General features: G+C 40.2%; 2 protein-coding genes across 7 annotated transcripts in view; one reads left to right on the top strand and one right to left on the bottom strand.

Moving 5' to 3' along the window:
* The window catches only part of si:dkey-92j12.5 (multiple PDZ domain protein), a 40,537-nt gene extending 27,848 nt beyond the window's left edge, over window positions 1–12,689 (top strand). For 4 of the 6 annotated variants that reach the window (XM_051385269.1, XM_051385268.1, XM_051385270.1 and 1 more), the window contains 17 exons: window positions 789–997; window positions 1,414–1,505; window positions 1,589–1,718; window positions 1,942–2,034; window positions 3,129–3,203; window positions 3,284–3,625; window positions 3,942–4,025; window positions 5,508–5,701; window positions 6,882–7,029; window positions 7,141–7,212; window positions 7,464–7,587; window positions 7,724–7,767; window positions 8,122–8,244; window positions 8,741–8,845; window positions 9,456–9,559; window positions 10,730–10,853; window positions 11,341–12,689. In XM_051385269.1, the coding sequence (XP_051241229.1) occupies window positions 789–997; window positions 1,414–1,505; window positions 1,589–1,718; window positions 1,942–2,034; window positions 3,129–3,203; window positions 3,284–3,625; window positions 3,942–4,025; window positions 5,508–5,701; window positions 6,882–7,029; window positions 7,141–7,212; window positions 7,464–7,587; window positions 7,724–7,767; window positions 8,122–8,244; window positions 8,741–8,845; window positions 9,456–9,559; window positions 10,730–10,853; window positions 11,341–11,487 (2,210 nt within the window). In that variant the 3' untranslated portion in view covers window positions 11,488–12,689. The remainder of the gene's footprint in view (window positions 1–788; window positions 998–1,413; window positions 1,506–1,588; window positions 1,719–1,941; window positions 2,035–3,128; window positions 3,204–3,283; window positions 3,626–3,941; window positions 4,026–5,507; window positions 5,702–6,881; window positions 7,030–7,140; window positions 7,213–7,463; window positions 7,588–7,723; window positions 7,768–8,121; window positions 8,245–8,740; window positions 8,846–9,455; window positions 9,560–10,729; window positions 10,854–11,340) is intronic. The other 2 variants (XM_051385267.1, XM_051385266.1) reach the window with 2 other exon arrangements.
* Window positions 12,690–16,381: 3,692 nt separating this feature from the next.
* On the bottom strand, window positions 16,382–22,302 carry tyrp1b (tyrosinase-related protein 1b). Its single transcript, XM_051385294.1, has 9 exons — window positions 22,186–22,302; window positions 20,811–21,169; window positions 20,445–20,553; window positions 19,491–19,704; window positions 18,976–19,180; window positions 17,499–17,666; window positions 17,037–17,216; window positions 16,798–16,944; window positions 16,382–16,685 (listed from the first exon to the last, which is right to left on the bottom strand). Exons 1-9 carry the CDS (start codon window positions 22,197–22,199, stop codon window positions 16,480–16,482), a joined length of 1,602 nt encoding a protein of 533 aa, XP_051241254.1. The 5' UTR covers window positions 22,200–22,302; the 3' UTR covers window positions 16,382–16,479.
* Between the last annotated feature and the right edge of the window lie 365 nt (window positions 22,303–22,667).

Below are 22,667 nucleotides of genomic sequence, written 5' to 3'. Positions count from 1 at the left end.
ATAACGAATGGCCACGCATTATTTTTTTTTTATCCAATGTCACCAGGGGGGCTCCGTAAAAATCCATTGTGTGAGTCCTTGAGGTATAATAAATGTGTATAATGTGATTTTTTGTAAAAAAAATCTGAAACCTGTGTTGTTAACATCAACATGTTTGCTAGCTAGCAGGCTCAGCAGGCTCTTTCTTCACTGTTACTGTACTGTTATGTTTGTTGGCATGGTACCACCTCCTGGAGATCAGTCAAATAGCATGAAACTGTTAGCAGGAATGTGTAACATGCTTGTGTACTTGTACTTGTAAGAAAGTCTATGTGACCGTGCTTATATACATATATTTAAATCTGAATCCTGCAAATATTTGTGTGCATACGCACAAGTCAATACACACGAATAAAGACATGTACACATAGAAAAATTATCAAGCACACAGAAACCCACAATCACCCACATATATATAATTAGTGTCATGTTTTTTAGTGATACAGTACATGCGCATGCACTCTCACACACATACCTCTTCTCTTGCACACACAAGCCCCATATAGTCATACTGTATTATGTGCATTATACAGAAACACAGACATCCTTCACCTTTCCCTCAACATGACTGACATCATCCCTTCCAGACAAATTGCAGCAACACACATTCACACAAGCTCCTCTAGGGTGTAATGCTTCCTCTCCACATGAAGTGTCAGTCATCACATGTAGCATCTCACTTTTTTTGGCTTACCCGTCATATCCTCCTCCTAACAGGCTCCCGTTTGTTAACTCTGCCTCTCTCCTAGAAAAGATGCTTCAGCGTTATGGCAGCCTGTCTGGGAAGCTCCATATGATTGAGCTGGAGAAGGACCCTGCGGCTCATGGCCTGGGAATCAGCCTCACAGGGAACAAGGATGGGTCCAGGGCCCGCATGAGTGTCTATGTGGCGGATATAGATCCTCAGGGACCTGCTGGTATAGATGGGAGGATATGGGTTGGAGATGAGCTACTGGAGGTAAGGAGGAGAGTGAATTGGGACAGTAAGGGACAGGATGGTTGAGATTAACAGATGGGAGGGTTTTCAGGGGCCAAGACGGGTTGGTGCTCTAGAGAAAGACAACATATCATAGTCAAAATTGGGAGCAGCAACCGGAGAGCAGTGGGTTGTGGGTAGGAGGGGTGGATGAGTGGAAAGTGTTGAGTACCTGCACAGTAGATTTATCCGACACATTACCATTTGAAGGCTGGCTGCTGCTGGGCTGGATTCTTGCAATGAGCAACCGTGTAATAGAGAAGATGAGGAAAATTGAGGTAGAGGAGCGACTCAGAGGGGGAGGGGAGTGAGAAGAAGATGGCAGACTAATGTTGCGATGGATGGGATAAAGTAAAACATCAATGAGGCAATAGCACATGATGTGATTTTTCTTCTAGATCAATGGTCAGATCTTGTACGGACGGAGTCACCAAAATGCGTCCACCATCATCAATAACGCTCCGTCTAAAGTCAAGATAATTCTCATCAGGTAGGACATGTCGAGGGAATTCCTCGTGGCCTTTACATTTCTCCCAAACTTTTATTTATCAGGATTTGCTTTTGTTTTACTAGGAATAAAGCAGCTATGGGTCAAATGACCCAGGGATCCAGAACAGAGTGTGAGGACACAGTCGACTCCCAGACAAACTCTGCAGAGCCTGGAGGATTATCCACAGACACCCAGCACATCATCCTACCTCAGGTGCAGTACCTTCAGTAAATCTTGGCATTAACCATTGTCAGGCCTCCAGTTGCACATGTCTCAGTTCAAGCAACCAGTTGACTGGTATCAAACAACTTACTGTAGCAAAAACAGTCTTGATACTAGAGAAAATGAGAGCAAATACAGACAACACTGTTTATTAGCGTTGATAACTCTTGGTTCAAGGTTTTCCTTTTGTTTTTTGTTTTCAATCCCCCTCCAGGATCACGTTGGTCTTGGCCTCTGCCTGGCAGAGGAGGAGTCCAAGGAAGGAGTGGTGGTCAGGTCCCTGATTCAGCACGGCACTGCCAGTAAGGTGTGACATCATCAGTAGTATCATCATAATTAGCAACATCTTCCTCAATAATATATATATGTGCATGTATATTCTACTCTCTTACCTGTCATATTAATTATTTGTTCATATTATTATTAATAATAGCTGTCATAGTTTGATTTTAGTAGAAGCACTAATGTGACCCTTGTCAGAGTGTTATATTACATTAATAGATTATTATTACAGGTACATTGAGGTGTAAGCAACTGTAAGTTATTGATTGGAGCCAAACTACTTTATCCATTGTTGGATATACCTATAACAATGCATCTTATTTTTTAAGTTGGTCAAATGTTTTATATATAAAATCTTTATCTTCAAAGTAACTATCTGTCAAAAATTGTAAAAAGTACAAATTTGCCTCTGAAATGTAGTCAAGTAGAGGTATAAAGTAACATAAAATGTGAATAGTCAAATACAAGTAAATGTAAATGTACTTTACATTCCACCACTACATTTTATCACAACCTCAGTTTCTTTTACACACACAATAAATCCAGTCCAAAATAAATTTCTGAAAATAACCTTGCCCTTATTTTGTTGCTCAATCATTATTCTCTTTATATTCTGGGTATTGTTTTTGTATTTTGTATTTTTTCTGATGAGAAGTGTCATCTGAGTGACTTGAGCCTTCATCACAGTACACCTCATCCTAGTCATTACTTTAGAATGATGTCAGCACACAGGTTGCACGTAATTTCATCAGATTATCTGTCAAGCCTCAATAGCTTGATTGTAACTTTGGTAATCAATAATCTATCAGAATAAAGAGGCACACATGAGCACCACATTACTGTCCAATATATGACGCTGTAAACTGTGATGGGATGGCTCTAGGCTCTCGGTAATATTTAAACCAGATTAACTTTGAGATTATGGTTCCCATGTTTTAAAGTGATGTCGACATGCACTAATAAGCTTTCATGTAGGGCCCCAGGCAACAGTTATTCAGATATTTGTCCAGAGGGTGTGTTTGATTTTTTATATCACTTCCTCCCCAACCTTCTGTTACATACGCTTTCATGCATTTTGCTCATCTTCCATTTTTTATTCATGTTTCTGTGTGTGTTAAGGATGGCAGGATAAAGGTTGGAGATAGAATTGTAGCAGTGGGTGATGAACCTGTGGCAGGACTGTCAATGGACAAGGTACAAACACACACACAATACACACTTCAAGGTCAAGCTGATTTAATGATTTATGACTCACCTGTCTTCTCTGTATTCAGGTTTCCAGCTTGATTCTCAAACACCGGGTCACTGTCAAGCTCTCCATCAGCCGCTCCAAGAGTCTCTCCTGCTCATCTTCTCTACCTCCCCCAGCATCTCTTTCCTATCCTTGCTCTCTGTCTCCTGCTTCTGCCCTAACCCTCTCTGTCTCCTCCTCTTCTTCACCCCTTAATACATTGCAGACCTCTCCTACAGGGCGGTCTGATTGGCTAGGATCAGCTCCTACAACGTCTGACCCCCTGAGCTGCCCAGTCTTGGCTGGCAGGGAAACCACCATAGAGATCTGTAAAGGAAATGTAGGCCTGGGCCTCAGTATCGTAGGAGGATTTGACACTCTGCTGGTGAGAGCAGCTGGTTGATATTTGACATCAACATTTTCATTTAAACACTGTTTGGCAGAATAAAATCAATTCTTAATCATTCTAAATAATCATGATTTATAGCGTGAAATTAGGCAACATGGGCTTGTATAATGCATATGCACAAACATTGTGAGTGAAAGTAGTGAGGCTGTATTGTGGAAATAGCTTTTTAGGCTTTCTATGTTTTTTAAAATAAGTAAATGTTGTCGGAAATACTAAGCAGTGCAATTTTGATTACATTTAGCTGGATTAGATTCTCTGTAATAATAAAAATGTTTTCTGATTTTTACACCAGGGGGCAGTAATAATCCATGAAGTAAACGATGGAGGAGCAGCACAGAGAGATGGAAGGCTGCAGTCTGGAGACCAGATATTAGAGGTATTATGGGTACACACAAAGATACCATAATATACACATTTGACATCAGTCAAAGTTTTTATCCAAATATATTGTGATTTGATGGCAATTGATTATAGTTAGGTCATAAAACTTAATGAAACTCTAATGGTATTGCCCCATATTGTTGAATTTTTTCCCAACTCAACAACGAAGAACTATTTTTGTGGGCTCATGATTATTAATTTTACTGATCAAAATTAAAGTCTTGTGTTTTTATTTCATCCCTGTCCAACAAATGCCATGTATGTCATTTTTTTTATGTTATACATATATATGACTTTATATTATTATAATGTTGTTTAAAGGTTGTATGTATGGAATTATCTTACCACTAGATGTTGCACTAGAGCACCAGCATCTCAGACCAGACTGCACTGACAAAACTAGTAATTTTACCCAGAAGATAATCATAAAACACACTTCAAACCAGAGAGAATAAAATAAAAGTCACTAAAACAGTCTTTGTTAGCCTTTCCAACAATCAAAAATGTCGGTTTGGTCGAAATAAACTAATTGGCCAAAAATAGATGATGATGTCATGTAATGGTATAATGCATGTACAAATGCACCGTCAAAAAAAAAAATTTACACTGACCTATTATGCTCATTTCCAGCTCTGTATTCTTATACAGAGACTCCACTAGAGTAGCTTTGCATGATTCACCCTTTGTAAGTCCTTCATTCACTGACATAGATGAGAAAAACAGCAGTTTTAGCACTAACATGCTTTGCAAACAAATAACAGAGAATAAAATAGAATGGGATAGCAACACAGGCAATGGGACTGTCATGACATTCTCTTCTCAGGACACTATTACTCCACTATATCCTCACATAGCAAATAGTTTCTTGTTGCTATATATGTTTTAAAGTTTTAGGATTTGTGGAAGTATAATATAATATTCAAGGATATGTTTTAATTAGTCTTTTATCACCTGAAAATAAGAATCATTGTGTTTGCGTTACCTTTGAATGCTGTTTTTATTTACATAGGGAATGGTTGGTCTTCCACAGAGGCCACCATGTTAAACTGCCATTTATTATAAGTGCATTAACATTAGTCAACATTTCTGTAAATGTGCCAGTGTTGTCCAGACAGCTTATTTTAAACTGTTGTCCTTAAGCAAGATGTTCTAAAACCACTGAAGTGACAGGTTCAGAAATACAAACATAAGACAATAAAATGCTGAAATGACAACAAAAGTAACTAAATCAGTATGCACAACACTGCATAAATCATGCAGAACAGGAAGCATTGATTGTTGAAAGCAATGACATGTAGATTGCTTGTAGATTGATGCTACGGCCCTTAATGTAGCCATTTATCAAGATAAAGCACTCTTTGTCATTAGTCGTAGTAAAATCCATTTGTCGTTTGTGATATAAATACAGTTACTCCAATGTCTTCTAACCCCCATTATACAACTATGGCCTGTGTCCATTTCTCTCACTTCCTCCTAGGTAAATGGTATAGACCTGCGGCAGGCCACTCACGACGAGGCTATTGGCGTGCTGCGTCTCACCACCCAGCGGGTTCGCCTGTGTGTCTTCAGGCACCAGGAGGCCTACAGGGAGGAGGACCTGTGGGACGTCTTCAGCCTGGAGCTGAGGCCTCGTCCTGGAGAGGGGATTGGGTTCACCACTGTGGGGAAGAGGTATGTTGATAATGTTGACTAAAAGATGAGAATAAATGTTTTTTTGTTTCCTTCAGGTACATATAACCGCATTTTACCATACAGTAGGTTAAAAACTATGGGACATAAAAGTTCAAATTGAAGATCTAGTCTAGATCTTCCAATGACCGTATAGCTATGAGATATTAGTTTGGAAAAAGCATTTTGCCTGGCAACTGTAAGTGAAACCATGGGAAGAGTTTGATAATGATGTTAACAAACACTGTTGTATTTTAAATGTGACATGAGTGCAAATACACCACTTTGAGCGGCTGTGGCTTGAGGTAGAGTGGGTCGTCCAATCTCTGGGTTGGCGGATCAATCACCACCTCCTACTTTACACATTCGTAGTGTCCTTGTGTCCCAAGAAACTGAAATTGCTCCCAATGGACCGACAAGTGCCTTGGATGGTAGCTCTGTCGCCATTGTTTTGTCAGTGTGTGGGTGTGGATCGGTGAATTCACAACTGAGGACAATTGTAAAGCTCTTTGTCCGTTAAGATAGAAAAGGCCTATTTAAATGCAGTCCATTTACCTTCTACCATTTCACCTCTTGCACCTTGTGAAGATGAGAAATAGGTAGGCCATAAGTTGGCCATGCATTTATTAAATCATGCCACTACTGTGGACCTAAACCAAAAATTTCAGGCTGGATGTGTGAGTATAACTGCTCTTATTTGCCTGCTAATCATTAAAAATATGAAAAATGCTTTAAAGCTCAGATTAATATGGCTAAAAAGTCAGAAATTCTTTCAGAATCTATCATATTTATATTTAATTTAGTATCAGATATCATTCACTTTCATACATGCCAGAAGTGATTTCATTTTTTTGGAGAGTTAGGGGTCAGGGACCCTGTAGCAACAGGGATCATTACTGTAAAAATAATGTGTGATAAACACATAATGAAATCACACAGTGTTCCAGCAACCAATCCAATAATCACCATAAAGGTTAGAGAGCCAGGCCACAGGGTGACACTGCAGGGAACACACAAGACACATTATTTCTGAAGAGTTTAGGTGCAGATTTCTATGCAGCTTCATGTATTTACTCAATCAAGTGTGACATTATGCAGAACAGCAGGCTTAAAGATCACATACTGTAATGCTCTCTATAAGCGTGGAACAGACACGTTTCTGACCTCTGTTTTCTTCCAACAGTAATGACACGGGCATCTTTGTGTCAGACGTCATCAGAGGAGGCGTAGCAGATTCAGATGGCAGGTTGTTGCTAGGTGACCAGATTCTGTCAATCAATGGGGAGGATGTTCGTGCAGCATCACAGGAATATGCACAGAAGCTTCTACAGGTCTGACACATTTACACTTACACATACAAAATCTATAAACTAATTAGTAGTGGGTTATACATTTTCTTATGGATTCATCATCTTATGTGAGATGTGTCACTTCGCTCTTAGAGTTGCACTGGAGCGGTCCAACTGGAGGTGGCTCGTTTTAAAGCAGGGCTGCAGTACTCACAGCAGAATCAGGTAAACTGGTCCCCATGACTGTTTGTGTCTAACAACAAATGTCTGTCTAATGATAGTCTATCAAAGAAAATGTAAAAATTTATTATCAGGTGTTTGTTATCAGGTTATGAATTTACCTTTTTGATTTAGCTATGATTTCTATTGTATTGAGAGTCCAGACTTTCTTTAACCAGCTCAATCCCTTTAATATTGTCTGTAGTTCATCTATTACTCTTTTGAACTATTTTAACAATAGTAATTTGTGAATGTAGGAGTACTTTAAGTTTTGTTTTATCCAGAGCGAAGACTCCAACTGTTCCACACTGACCACCTCAAGTGGATGTGATGCTTCACTCAGCCAGCAGAGGGAGACCGATGACAAAACAGGGAGCTACTGTGAGTGGCCCTCATGTCCTGAAAGCAAAAACAATCATGACATTTGCTCTTATGATGGTTAATTATTTAGTGGAAATAATTCTGTTATAACATTTTCAGTCTGATTATAATGCATAATATCCCTCTCCTCCCACAGCATTTCAAGACTACCCTGACATCAGAAAAGTAATAATACAAAAGGTAAGGCATGAAATCTTGAAATAATACTCAGTAATTGTTATTATAATACAGCCTTGAAGAAACTGACTATCGATATTTTGAAAGAGCTTTTGTTCTTTTACCTCGAATAACCAACTCCTAATTAGACATACTGTGTATCCATTACCTCCTTACCTGGCTGGACCCCAGGCTTACACAACATTAGGTGTTTGTGTCATGTGCTGAATCTGCCATATGATTCACAGGCAATGTCTAACATGTCTATAATGTGTGTGTGTGTGTGTGTGTGTGTGTGTGTGTGTGTGTGTGTGTGTGTGTGTGTGTGTGTGTGTGTGTGTGTGTGTGTGTGTGTGTGTGTGTGTGTTGTCACCACAGGGTCCATGTGACTCACTGGGCATCAGTGTAGCAGGAGGAGTGGGCAGTCCCCATGGCAACATACCTCTTTTTATTGCTACCATGGATACCAATGGACTGGCTGCCAAAACACAGCAATTACAGGTGGGGAGTGTCGTTCTAAGTGCCTGTGTGTGTGTGTGTGTGTGTGTGTGTGTGTGTGGGTGGGTGTGTGTGTATTGTGTGTGTGTTGGGGAAAGACCTGTTATTGTCATTGCATCATGTGGCCTCGCCTCCTGTATGGGGTCCAAAAGTCAGTGCTCACATTGTTAAGCATTTATTTAAGTGTAATGACTTGATCTTAGTGTTAAGATATTTTTTTACGGTAAAATAAAATTGACGCACACACAGATGCTTATTAATTAGCATATTACAAGATGCATATTAATTAGGCACTGGCAACATAAGGGTTACAATAGAACGGGTGAGCCTACTTGATCTTTTAAGTTTTACATAGAAATACTGTGTCTCAAACACACTCTCATAGACATATTAAAAAGGTAAGGGTTGGGGTTCTCTGGTTATGTAGTGCTATGTCTCCAGGAAGTAAATGTTCTATAAGTCAATAAAAGTTACAAGTTTGTTTGTGTGTCTCAATCAGACAGGAGACAGGATCCTCAGTATCAATGATGTGTCCCTGGAGGGAATGACTCATGTCCAAGCTGGAGTCCTGTTGAAGAACGCCACCGGAGCCATCAGTCTGCAGGTAATGTCACAGTGAGATATACAGCAGTTCATCTATAATGCCTGTGAGGCACACAGTTGCAATAACATCAGCAACTTTAAGTTGAGTGTTGTTCTCACTTGCTTCCTCTAGGTCATTATTACTCAGCAAGATATAATTTAACAGAAAAAAACAACTCCATCTCAAATTGTTTGACAAGGAATAAAAATTAGATAGTTTATAGTTTCAGTCATCTATTCATTATCAGTGTTTCACATTTGAATGCAGTACTGTAATTTTGAGACAATAGTGTGTCTGGCACTGATTTCACACTGTTTGTCTTCATGTTAATAAGCCTCCAGAAAGACTTTTGTAGTAAGAGAGAAAAAGAGGTATTTGTAAGGAACAAGTTGTTCTTGACAAGTACACTGTGTGTAAGAAAAAAGAAAAACATCAAACGGATTTATATTTGTATTACTCCCTCTGTATTAACATGAAGACAATCATGGCAGTGTTATTACAGCAGTAGGATTTCAGATTATTGTCCATCTAGTTCATAGCTGACTCAGTTAAGAGCTTTAGAAATATGTTTGTCTATCTCCATTTTTACTTATTAAAAAAAGTTGAATACTTTGTATGTTTGTATATGTAGGTGGCATCGGGTTCTGGAGGGTGCAGCACAAAGGAAATCAATGATGTGCATGCCCAGTCATCAGGCCAGTCCGGGAGCCTGCCCCGCTTTCACAACAACCTCCGGTGAGGATTGGTTTCCTGACAGTCGCCTGCTGTTGCACAATCTTACTTTGGTCCCTTTCTTGGTTATTTACTGAATAAGGACAAAGCCAGACCCTAGTCCCCCTTGACAATAATGAGAACCTGCAGCCGCTTTGTGAGAAGCATTGGGACAAATGCTCTTTTGACCAGAAGGAGCTGCAGTGTTTCTTGTATTTTGCTTTGTTTTCAATTGATTTTTTAGGTTGTTTTCAGCTAAAAATACCACGGACCAATTTTTTTGTTTAATTCCTTCATGACAATAACACTTTGTTTTTTCAGTCAGCCAACTGGAATGTTTATTAAGCAGTATAGCATATTTAGACTTTGGCGTCTAGGCTCCGAACCTCATCACTCCCCACAGATATGTTTACATAGAGATATTGGGGAGTGATGCGCAAATACCTTAACCCCCAGTCGGAGCCTACAGGTGGATGCTGGGGTGGTGGTGGGGCTTACAGTGCAGCAGCAGCAGCAATAGCTTAGAGAGCAGCAATACGGATGCAGGGCAACAGCGGCATTGACAGAGTAGAGGGAGAGCTGGGAAATTGTGCAGTTTAAATAGACTGCCAGATTGGAAGGGTGCGATTGGTTAGTGATTATGGAATAAGGCAGGTCATGTGTGTAATCAGCACAGCTCGAGTTGACCTGCCTGAACTAGCTCGCAGGCTTCGCTCCATTTTTGGCAGCTTATCAACTAAACTAACATCTGAAGTAACTGTAACTGTAAAACGTCAGAATTTGGGGACAGAAGTATATTCATTACATGAACCAATAATTATTTGTAACTTGTTGTTTCTTCAAGAAACGTTGGTAAATTTGTCTTAAATCTGCTGCAGCCCTTTGTACAAAGCATGCAACCCAACCCTAAGGTTAAATATTATATTTTAATTCTGAAAACAAAAGAGAATTCTGGGATTCACCACTACACACAAAATACAGCATAATAGAAATTCACCTATTCACCCTTTTCTCACCTTTTGTCTGTCCTGGTGAGATAAGATACTCCTTTTACAGACACACACACACACACACACACACACACACACACACACACACAGACACACACTGTGTATTTCAGTTGCAACACTTGCTCTCAAAATCTTGCACACTTGCAGGCCCAGCAACAGATTGTTTTCCATTCTATTTCCACAGTGCTCGCATGTATAAGACCATCACTCTGGAGAGAGGCTCATCAGGCCTGGGCTTCAGCATCGTCGGAGGGTTCGGCAGCCCGCATGGAGACCTGCCGATCTACATCAAAACCGTCTTCAACAAGGTGAGAGGACAACCTCCAGGGAGAAATCTTTCCTGGGGAACCTGGGATTCAGAAATCTAATCTCAGCACAGCATGGAGTTCAGTTATACTAGCAATCTCTGTGTGTTCATTCATATAAGAGACATGAGCACAAAGGTAGGATGCCATGATTATAAACGTCAAAAGGCTTAAGGCATTAACAGCTGGTGAGTGAGTAATAATGATTTAAATATGCTATAACTTGTAAAAAGAATTATTTAGAATTGTAAGAGAGAGTACATCATTGGTTAAATGTGTTGCATCCTATATAATGTATTGTAATAGTGCTATGTTATTACATTTTACATCTTGTTTAGATGTTTAATATCTTAAACAGGATGGAATTTAGAAAGACATTTCTTTCAGTGATTACAGTCATATTTTTGTTGTCTTTTGTCTGCATCTGTCAGTGTTGTGTTAAAAGTGGAAACACATTATAATCTCTGATCTGCACGTTTGTGTTCTGCAGGGGGCAGCCATAGAGGACGGCAGGCTGAAACGTGGAGATCAGATCATTGCTGTGAATGGACACTGTCTGGAGGGCGTGACTCACGCTGAAGCTGTGGACATCCTGAAGAAGACCAAGGGAACTGTAGTTCTAACTGTACTCTCCTGAGATACAGCCCATTGTGTGTTATCTCATTCGGTCTTTGCAAAGTAGCCCATAAAATAACGTAGCTGCCTCCTGTAGGACTGCAAATCTGAGAAGGCAAATGTAAAAGTAAAGTAATATTTGTTTAGTTTAAAATCATAAAAAGGGTAGAAGAGTAAAGGTATTTAGTTTGGGGAAGCTACCTCTAACTGCACAGACAGCCTGGGTGTGTTTACATGCACACAGTATTCCCGATATAAACTCATATTCCTATGAAGGTATTGTTTTTTTAACTAATGTATTTAAGTTAAATGAATCCTATGTCTCTATATTCATATAAACAGAATATTTTTTAAATGACCATGGAAGCGATGCTCACCGAAACCAAAGCACCACAAGCTGATATTAAATAAGCCAATACCGCAGTGTCCCAATTGATGTCTTAGTTATCCTGTTCAAGGTATTTTAAATATAGTTATGCATTGATATGCGTCATTGCCCACGTAAACGCACTCATGAATAAATTACCATCCACCATATATATGAATACATTAGAAATATCTCTCAAGAAACCAGATTACATGTTTTTACTGCTGTTCTAGACTACTGTTCATTCAGAGTTAACTACTGTGATAAACTCCTAAGACCCCAAAACATGCCAAGTGCTTCTGCCAATCTTTTGTATGGCAATAAGGTTTTAGGACATTTTCTTTAAAAGTCTTTTATTCTTTACTTTCATATTTTCATCATTAAATGAGTGTCATGATTGCTTGAATAATCAATGTATTGTGCGTGACATGTTAATAATTAGCAATGATAACCACCTTATGTTAAACAGGTAGAATAGGAAAAAAAATCTAAATTTGTTACATCTGTTACAAGCAGCTGTTAATACCAGTTACTTTAAATATCAGCTGTGCGAGATTTATTTATTGATTTATTAATGTTTTCATAATCTTTAACTTCATTGGTTGTTTTTTTTTAGGACTTCCAATAAGTATTGTTACAGTTTAATGTGCAATCTTTATTTAGAAACCTTCTCATACCTGTTTTATATGAATTTATTTATACTGTGATATTTATGATTTCTTCACAGTCAATTTATTTCATTTATGTCAGTAGTCCTGAGAGCCACAACACAAACACACACACCTGTGTGTTTGGCATTGTGTAACTGTATAACTGAATGTACTGTAAGTGATCTTATTAAATGTTCATTTGTTAGAGTTTTGTATACAAAACTTTTTATAGTTCAGAACCTCTATTATTCTGCTCACTTACTTCCCGGTGTACCTCTGTCTATATAATAAGGGCTAACAACAACACAGAAGTATTTCTTGTTATCTGATTCTTTGTGATGTCTCTCTCTGGAATAATACTGAGTAGGATAAGCCAGTGGATATCACATTGTTTGACTTTCAAAGCCCACAGATGCAGACCAGAGAGAAGTATTTGAGAAAATCTGAGTTTCCTGAACTGTTAAACAAGGACGTCTGTGCCTGCAGTTACATTTTTTAAGGATGGATGCGAGAATTTTTTGGCATTTTATGCATATTTTTGCATCTATTTCCAAACCAGTGAGCTGAATTTTGCCTTGGAGATGTTTTATTGCCGTGGTTATGTTCTTTATCCCCCACTGTTTCTCTCTGTCTTTGTCAAACATGAATACATATTCAGGATCACTCAAGTTTAGTCAAGGTGCCAGGATGAAGAGTGCGTCATACAGTATATCATGGGATGACAGGGCAGCACTAAATCACAGAGTAAGGATTAGAGTGACAACAGGAGAGGAGAGGTGGATTAGCTACAACATCGTACAGAAAGCTGAAGATATCAGGACAAAGACATTTTCAACCTGAGTCAGAGATACGCCAACGGGGTGTAAACCTGTGCCATTGTTTTGTAAATGCACAAAACTTTCATTTTAATTACTGGAGTTACTGGTGACAACTTGACAAACAATACATTTGCACACAAATGTCTCATTTAGGAAATAGAAGGTATCTAGGGAAATTCTGTCTGGAGCCTCCGCATTAATCAAAGCCATCTGTTCACATTGCAAGCTTTATTGAAACCCCGCCATCGCAGGCTGGTTTATCCTTCTCCAGATGAACGATTGCCTTACCTAAAGGCTGGCATGAAGAGGGTTTTGATGGAGAAATGTCCAAATGCTTTTTGTGCATTTAACTGGGATGTTTGCTAGAATATAATGCTTCTCCTTTTGTGGAGAATAATGCTACCATATCTTCTACATGTTTTGCATTTAAAAACAAATCTACATATTTTAAATAATAGATTTCTATCATGTAAACTTCAATGGATTCAGCTCTTGTGGGAGAAGCAGGGGGCAGATCAGATGCAATGACATCTCCCTTTCTGCTCTTTCATTAAGCAAGAAAACTGATCTGCTGGTTTTCACAAGCAGGCTCAAATTCCCTTTCCTTCAAACATTTATGAGGAGTATGCCAGCAAGCCACAGGCAATGGGAACTTTTCCACTGCATGGCCCTTCCTACCATCTTTTAAAACTTACAATGGGGCCCATCTATGTAATTGCAAAACTGTAATGTACTTTTCTACCATTGAGAATAAGATGACTTTCATGAGAGTACACTTGACATGAAAGGCACTAATGATCCTCTCTCCCAGGAGGGTAGTAGCGGCCAAATGATTGCTCTGTGTGTGACTGTCACATCTATCCATATTAATAAATCCACAGGATTGTGTCTTTTTGCTGTCAGTGTAACCTGCTGGTACAGAGAGAACAGCCAACTGATGATGGATCCAAAAAATATTATCTTCTTCTCCTCTATCCATTCCCATGAGATTATTTTCAAGACACCAGCCTGCACTGCAAAAATGCCAATCCTAAGTAATTCAGTCAAGTGCTGAGCATTAAAATCTTGATTTCCATAAGATAAAAATATCCTGACAGGCAGATTTGCTGTAGCCACTGTGCATACTGTAGGTCTACAGTAGTTACAGTAAATTAAAGTTATGAATCAGTTCACAGTTCATACAAACAATGAGCTGGACTGATGGGAAATTTGCAGGAGAGAAGCATGCATATCTATGTTATGCTGTTTTATTCAGTGGCTTTGCCTGAAGCAAGAAATAATTAGATACAGTCATGCAGTTGGAGCAGAGAAGCACCGCATGACATTGTGCATTATTTTGTTATGAGTTTTAAAACCACTCCATCTCATTAAAACAAGAATCTGCCGATCAAATAATTCCACTATTTTCAGTCCAGATCATTAGGACTTTTCACTCCTTTATCAATTCTTTCCTCCAATACACATATGCATATGTATGTAGCAATATATATAAAAACACTGTGTCTTAAGCAGCCCCTCTACACGATTTTGAAAAACCTGAAAATTTTTGTTATTTGTGATATTTTCCCGTTTTTCTACATGTTGGTGTAAATGCTGTTTTCTATAATTGTTTCATTTATTAATGTTTTTCTTCATTTTCCTCTTCCTAAAAATGGTCAAATTTAAGACACAGAGTCTACAAAACATGTTATTTTCTGTCTTTTCAAAACTCACTAACTAAATTATGAAAGGTAAACTGCACATCAGCCCCCTAAAAATATCCAGAACAGTTCACAGAGGACGTGACATCTCTGTCGTCAATAGCAGCCACAGCCCTGGCTTAATCCTCAACAGATGCAACATGGGATCATAAATACATGCATGCTGGGTGATTGCTATTGTGCATAATTACAACAATTTCTGAGAGACTCCGATTCAAAGGCCCAAAGTGGCGATGATGAAGAGGTCAGGACAGGAGAGAGGAAGTAGCCTATTTTTCTTGTATGCAGTGTGCAGTTCAGAACCTACTGTAGCAACCTAACCTGTCAATCATAAGGCAAGACACGTTTTTATATAAAAATGCCCAGTTGAGCCAGAATCCCAGCCTTCAGGACAGGACCATGACCTTGACACTGAAGTCGTCACTTCTGGGTGTGTTCAAGTTCTCCAACCCTCCAAGTCTTCTGTACAGCTGTAAACAAATGTGAACAGTGTGTAGAATGTATGTAGCAGCTTCAAGGTGACATTGTCTAGTTAATGATGTATTTTGCTGGGTTAACGTTCCATAAAGAGTTAAAAGGTTAATGAGGGTTTTATGTGGAATTTATATCGAGTTTTTAAGATCATATAACTCGTTGTTGAAGCTTTCTGTTGGTCTAGCAAAACTGTCCAGATCTCATTCAGCCCAACCTGTAATGCCCTATGTGCAGCGAGATATTTTGGTCTTCATTTACAATTCTAATTAGCATAATTAGAGTTAAATATATGGACTAATAATTGTGTGTGTGTGTGGGGGGGGGTACGCAACTTGTAAATTGAATCGTCTCCTGTCGCAGTAATGTGTTATATCCACATGAGGGCGTTGTATGTGCTGTTATGAAGACATGGACATTGCATTGGCTTGATCTGATCACTGGTGAGAAGCAGCATTACATCTAAGTGGTTTAATAAGATTGTTAGCCTCAGGCTTCAGACAAGCAAATTTGAGCCTGCAGCAAAAGGCCTCTAGTATTAGGACCCGTCTGTGTTCTGTTCATATCGTAAAGCATGTTATATACACAGTTCTAGGCCTAGATTAAGTGCAGATTGACACACACAATTAAACATGAAGATATGAAGGTTGCCATTTATCTTACAGAACTTTGTCTGCATGAACTTATTTGCAACATGTACCTGGGAGCTGAAAAAGGAGACACTATAGGGGAGAAATAGTGCCTTATATTGTCTACCAATAGCAATTCGCCCATTCATTAAACGCTGTGCTGCTCCTGGCAGCCTGACCTGTTGGCTTCTCTCTCCTGCTGTATGTGTCAAAAACAAAAGATCTGCCAGACTCCGCCAGCCCTGAAATTTATAGCAAATACACTGACACAGACACACAGATTCTGGGTTCAAACCCAGTTCAACTTTATTAGAAGAAGTAAGGGAATAAAAAAAAAAACTGAAACAAAATGTTAAGGCCTCTCTAGAAAGGCACAGATTTAGACAACAGACTGTGATTTGTCCAACCTCCGGTCATCCTCTGAGTAGCGCCGGAAAGTCTCTCCCAGCAGTGGCTCCAGGGCCTCGGCTGAGCGGTAGGAGCGGGAGCGCACGGCACAGGCAATAATGCCGCCCACCACTGCCACCACCAGCACTGCTGCAACAATGGCTATGGTGATGATCTCAGACAGGGTGTAGGCACGAGCTGTGAAAAAACGTCATCGGTTTGGGTTAGGGTTTTGTGAATGTGTGCATGTGTGTGTGTGTGTGTGTGTGTGTGTGTGTGTGTGTGTGTGTGTGTGTGTGCTGCTTCTCACTTGGCCACTGGACCTCATAGGAATATCCCAGGTTTTCTGGGGCAGGGAGAAACATCTCAGCATTGGTGACAGGAGGCCAAAAAGGAACCATGTTGGATCTCCGGTTGTGCCCGATAGGAGCGTTCTCCTCAGGGTAAACTATTTCACCTGCAGGATGAGAAAAAAATCTGTTTATCTCTCCAGTCATCCTTATGAGTGGGTTATTTTCTGTATCTACATATAGTTCATTCTGTGTGTACCCGGTTGGTGCCTGCCAAGCCACTCATCGAAGATTGCATCGGTGAACGTGTGCAGCAGGACAAAGATGGGATCGTTGGGTGAGAGGTGAGTCTGTCCACCTGTCCCATTGAGGAAGAGGTGGGCCAAGTTGTGGAGGCTGCGGATCACTGGGTCGTACATCCCCTGGGGGGCGCTGTATCCTACAAAATACAAACAACAAAGCCATTAAATGAAAGCTCTGATTTATCCAAATTAGAAGCAAAGAATGCTGTATTGGAGCTAACCATATGTGCATGTGGGTGGAGGGTTTAGTGTGTGTGTTTCTGGCTTCGTGTTTGTATCTGTGCAGTCACATGGCACTTCAGCAGCTTTGTAGGCTGAGCTGAGCCCGACAGAACCAGAATATCCCCTTTTGGTTGCCGGGGAGATGTTAAATCTTAAATACTGCTTTGATTTTGACCATGTGACACATTACTGTGCACCTTCAATGGTGTTCCTGAAGCTCTCAGAAGAGGTGGAGTAGTAAGGTGGCGTGTCGAAGGTGTTGAGCTCCAGACAGTCCAACACATCCTGGGGCTCTGGCAGCCTCTGCACCATGGGCCGAGCCACGTTGCCCGCTGGGTTCCTCCTGATGGGACTGGTCTCAGTGTCTGGGTGATAAGGACAGAACCCAAGGTCAGAGATAATATTATCTGACTCAAGTGAAATATAATTACTTCTGCAGAGAAAAGATAACTTGAGCAGGTTTTTGGATAATTGTAGTTCAGACACAGGCCAGTGGTCCCCACAGAAATGGAAAGAGAGATGATTAGAAATGTTGTATTATTTAATTACATGTGGGAGTCTAGACTAGTTTGATCGGTCTTAAACACGACAGAATGGCAGTTTTCTTTTTTAATAATTCACTAAAAGTCAACAGTCGTGAGTGAGAGCTCTGTAACAGAACAGAAGTTTTTTTTCCCCTCTTGTATGCGTGATCTCTTTTTTTCTTTCTTTTTGTGCTTTCTCTCCCACATGTCACACACACACACACACACACACACACACACACACACACATACGAGTGCATAAACAGAAGGCTACATAACTGAGTTGTCTGTCTGTTTGAAGATTATTCCCTCAGATCAAAGGAACCAGTAGACTGCTAGATTCCTGTCTTCAACAAGCACATGCACAAATGAGGCAACCCCCCTAACCCATTTAAGGAGACGTTGCTTGTTGACGCAGGAAATACCAGACCTGTCATGACTCTAAGGGGATTAATGAGACAGATCACTCACACGTTGCCCACTCACATGTTCTACCTGTTACCAAATTCCTTTCTTACATATGGAATTGTTCAAAAAGGACCCCTCTTAATGTGTTTGTAGTAAAGCACTACAGTAAAAGAGGGTTGATTCTATTATTCCACAATACCAGATGAAAGGAAAATATTGTACGAATTAAGTGTATTTGAAAACTAAAGCAAAGGTTGGGGTTGTAATCTGGTGCCAGTGTGGAATGAGATCCAATCCCTGCAAATCTGATGAAGTCCAGCTTATTACAGTGTTACACAGAGTCTCCTTATTCTGGTTTAAACCGCTTGACCCATTGGGAACTAAGTCTTGAAAAGCTACTGTGTGTTCTGATGTCTGCTTTAGAGAAATTAGGCTATCTGAATAAAAAAAAAAGTTTAAAAAATTAGCGTTTTAAGATGCAGTGTACGGTACTTTGGATGCACAAAGCAACTCAGAAGAAGTTGCTCAACGAGTCGAGGAGTTTCAAACAAACTGTGGTAATAGCGAGCAATATCGAATGCAGCACAACAGCTGTGAGGTATTATTTATAGCAGCTTATGTTCTACATGCTCTCTTTATGAGCTCTTTGCCCTCTTTTCTGATGCAGCTGAGACTACGCTGTGTATCAACACCATTCCCCTGCACAGTGCAGTTCAGTGTGTGTTTATGCAACCGTCCTTACTGTTGCAGACGGTGCCCAAATTGTCATAGTCGTCCACACTCTCACAGATGACCCTCCACTGGGAGAATACAGAGTTGGGGCTGATGGAGCTCATATCGAAGGAGCTCCTGGCTCCCAGAAGGTCGTCGGTGCAGATGTCACACTCGCTGCCTCCAATGGCAAAGTTCCAGTAGGGCAGGGCGAAGGTAGGGTTGCCCAGCATGTCCTGCATACAGTAGATGGAATAAGTGCAGGTGTTCAGGGCTGGATCAATAGATACATGCATGTGTAAAGAATACAATTTTTCCTGAATGTCATTTTCATTCACCTTATTTTTGTCACTACTTGCCTCATTTTCTTACCATTCCCCCCCCCTTGTCCTCCAGAAAAGCTCCCCTCCCTGTCGCCTTATCATCTCTTCTGCCATCCTCACTTCCTGCTTCCTCACTCAATCAGCCCAAAAGCCTTCTTCTCTGCTTCCCCCTTTCCTTTTCACTATCCCCCTCCTTGTCTCTCCTTTCCTTCCTTCTACTCACCTGCATGTCTCTTTCTAGCTGCAGTAGATGAAAACGGTGCCAGGTGACAAAGCCAGGGCCCTCGTGGGAGAAGTCTACCCCGCCAAAGCTGGTCTGGCCTGGCCCCAGGTAGGTTTTACTGACTGAGTAGTAGTGGCTCCAAACAAAGTAGTTGTAAACGGTGATGTTCTCAAACTGCGGGGTGTTGCCATCGGGTCCATACACCTCCTGGTATCTACAGATGAGGGGAGCAGCAGGATAAATGTCACCTTTTGTTTATTCCTCCACACTGCTCTGTTTATCCTCTTTTTTTTCAATGCAGTAACAGTGATGTGTGATATTATATGCTTTTATATGCTTTTTTAAACTACAAATTGGTAGACTCTGTGTGTACATTTTATTTCTGCACGTAGCTTCCAAGTGTGACTTTAAATAGAAGGCCTGTAGCTAAGATCCCGGGCTTGGCCATTAATACAGGAGAAATTTAATTTTTTTATTAAGAGGTTAAAAGAGTTCTTCTACCTGCAGCTGAGAATTGCTTAAAAAATTAATCTACTATAATCCTCAGTTGACTTGGAAGGAGGTTATTCACAGATTTATGTACAGTTACTTAGAAGATTATAAATCCCTTTACTCCTGTCTAAACTGATAATTTGTTTTTCCACCTGCAGCTTAAACAGAAAGCTGCCATGAGAAATTTTATGATTTTCCTGATAATTTTCAAAACACAGCATGGTTTCACCCATAGCTATACTACTTAACTTTCAACTGCCAGACTCAGCGAGACTGAGCCTGCAGGTCCTTGGGCAAAACTGTCTGTTCCTCAGTCTTGATACGAGACCAAAGAGCAGCTGAGTAAAGATCAGACTTCCTTTGAAATTAAATCAGTTAAATATGTTTACCATTATTTTTCTATTATAATGAAGCCCATACAGCATTAGGGTAATATTGTAATATATATGCTTATGCACGTACCGTCGTGTACAGATGACCAGGTCAGGGTGGACAGTCCTCTTAGCTTGGTCCAAAGCGTTCACAAACGCCTGCTTCTCAGCTGAGCTCATCTGCATGATATTCCTCCTTACTGGAGCGAGGTTAATGGGGTGGAGGAAGACAGGAAGGCAGGAAGAGAGAGAATAAGGGGTTGTCGGGGTACAGGAGGAATGAAAGAAAAGAGGAGGAAAGAAAAACGCTATTCAAAATTTACATGGACATTTCTTTCCCATAATAATAAATGCTGCCTTCATCCCCTTTACTGATGTATTAACCTCTTTGAGATCCACTTTTTTGGCAACTTTTTAGGTCATCAATGCAGATTTAAGACAGCATCCCTTCTCTTACCCACAGAGATCCTCTGGTCACAATTTGGTCCAGTCAGCCCATGTCGACATCGCCCACAGTTGTAGCCACTGAAATTCCCATTACACTGACAAGTGCGGTTGAAAAATCTCAGCGGCCACCTCTCTCTGTCATCACGCCCAGCATAAGGGTACTGGGGTCCGTGGCGCCGGTTGTCTGCAGCGATGGTCACACACTGTCCCCTTCCTGTGCTTGAGCCACACTCATCCCCCGCCGCCCCTGTAGGAGATGGGCAGCACTGGCCACTCTGCAGCCCCTCGGGGGTCACACACTCCCTGGGGAACTGGGCCAGCGTTAGGGTGGCACACAGGGTGACCACCAGGAGACCCACTCTCCACATGCTACCAAAATCCATAGAGAAGGATGTGAAAGGAATGAAGTGAGTTAGATGGGAGAGTAATGTAAAGAAACAGAGAGAGTCACATTTTACATGTTGAGAATTGCTTGTACATTGAATTGATACATTCATCCATCAGTCTCTTTCTAAACTACTTATTATGTCCAGGGTTGTAAGGAGGCTTGAGTATATCCCAGCACACATTTTGTAAGATGAAGACAAAAAATTCAATACACTGCAGACATACACTTCAATTAATCTCAAGAACAACACTCTTGGTTTATGTTCACTTGTTAAAGCCAATTGTCTTAACATTATTCCGAAACTTCACTTCTTACACGCCCCTGCAGGCAGCACGAGTCGTTATTCATAATTTACAAAGCCATTAGTTTTCAACTCTTGCAAGTTCAGAAACAACTTTCAACTATAGACGGCAAGCGATTTGCTTTAACCTTTTTTGGAGTTAGATTTGCTTGTCTTTTGAAGCTTGTTGATGAGGGATGAATGGAGGAGTGGCTGATAATTTGTCAGGAGCAATTATTGTACAACAAAAGATTGATAGCAACCACCCATGAAAAGTTACCAATTAAAAAACAAAAACTTGTGTTTTAGAATAGATACTGCATATCATAAATGATGAATGCATGACTCAATCATAATACTCAGCTAGTGCAACATGGGCTGGTATATGGCATTCTGTTGCATATCCACATTATTTGCCAATAGCTTAATTGTACATTAGTCTCATGTACTCTTTCATTTTTCATTTGAATTTCCCTCGGGATAAATAAAGAATCTATCTATCTATCTATCTATCTATCTATCTATCTATCTATCTATCTATCTATCTATCTATCTATCTATCTATCTATCTATCTATCTATCTATCTATCTATCTATCTATCTATCTATCTATTTTGTAAATGGTGCTGAAGCAAACATTCACACTGATAAGTTGTAAGGCTTCTTGCAATATACAGTTCCTTATGCGAAAAATCATCAGTGTAATGTATTTCCTACCTCTGACTGTGCATGCTGCTCCTTTCTGTCTGCAGAACTGTAGCCCCCCAAGAGTCGGCCCATTCCTATTTCCTGGCTTAAATAGCTATTAAGCGCATGACCAGACTTTGTGTAAGCACACACACGCACTGAGCACAGTAGACACACAGTACACATGGGTACACTTGAAGGTTCAAGTGCTTTCTCAAACACTCATTCATATGCCTTGTGATCATAACCCCAATGACGCCAGTATGTGTGGTCACTCACTAAATAAAAGAATCAACTGTGAGACAGAATTCCTGCTTAAGTCAAACTTGAGATTTAGTCACTTTCAGCCCAGTAACAGCATGGTAATAGTTTGTTATCTGCAGAGACAGCCAGGTGTCTGTGGGGAGGGGGGGATTTTTTTATATTTTTCTGAGCAAAAATGAGTCATTTTCTGTCTAATTACTTAATTTGTCTGCTCAAATAATCCAAATTTTGAAAACGTGCCCTGCAGA

Source organism: Dicentrarchus labrax, unplaced genomic scaffold, assembly GCF_905237075.1.
Source record: "Dicentrarchus labrax unplaced genomic scaffold, dlabrax2021, whole genome shotgun sequence".
NCBI lineage: Eukaryota > Metazoa > Chordata > Actinopteri > Moronidae > Dicentrarchus > Dicentrarchus labrax.
Note: the sequence above shows the minus strand (reverse complement) of the source record. Positions and strands in the feature narration are given on the sequence as shown.

Bases quoted from the DNA above. Each gene is read 5' to 3' on its own strand.
- tyrp1b (XM_051385294.1), bottom strand. The intron at 20,554-20,810 runs GTAAGAGAAGGG...ACCTCGCTCCAG, and splicing joins TGACCAGAGGATCTCTGTGG to TAAGGAGGAATATCATGCAG. The intron at 19,181-19,490 runs GTGAGTAGAAGG...TACTGTATGCAG, and splicing joins AGCTAGAAAGAGACATGCAG to GACATGCTGGGCAACCCTAC.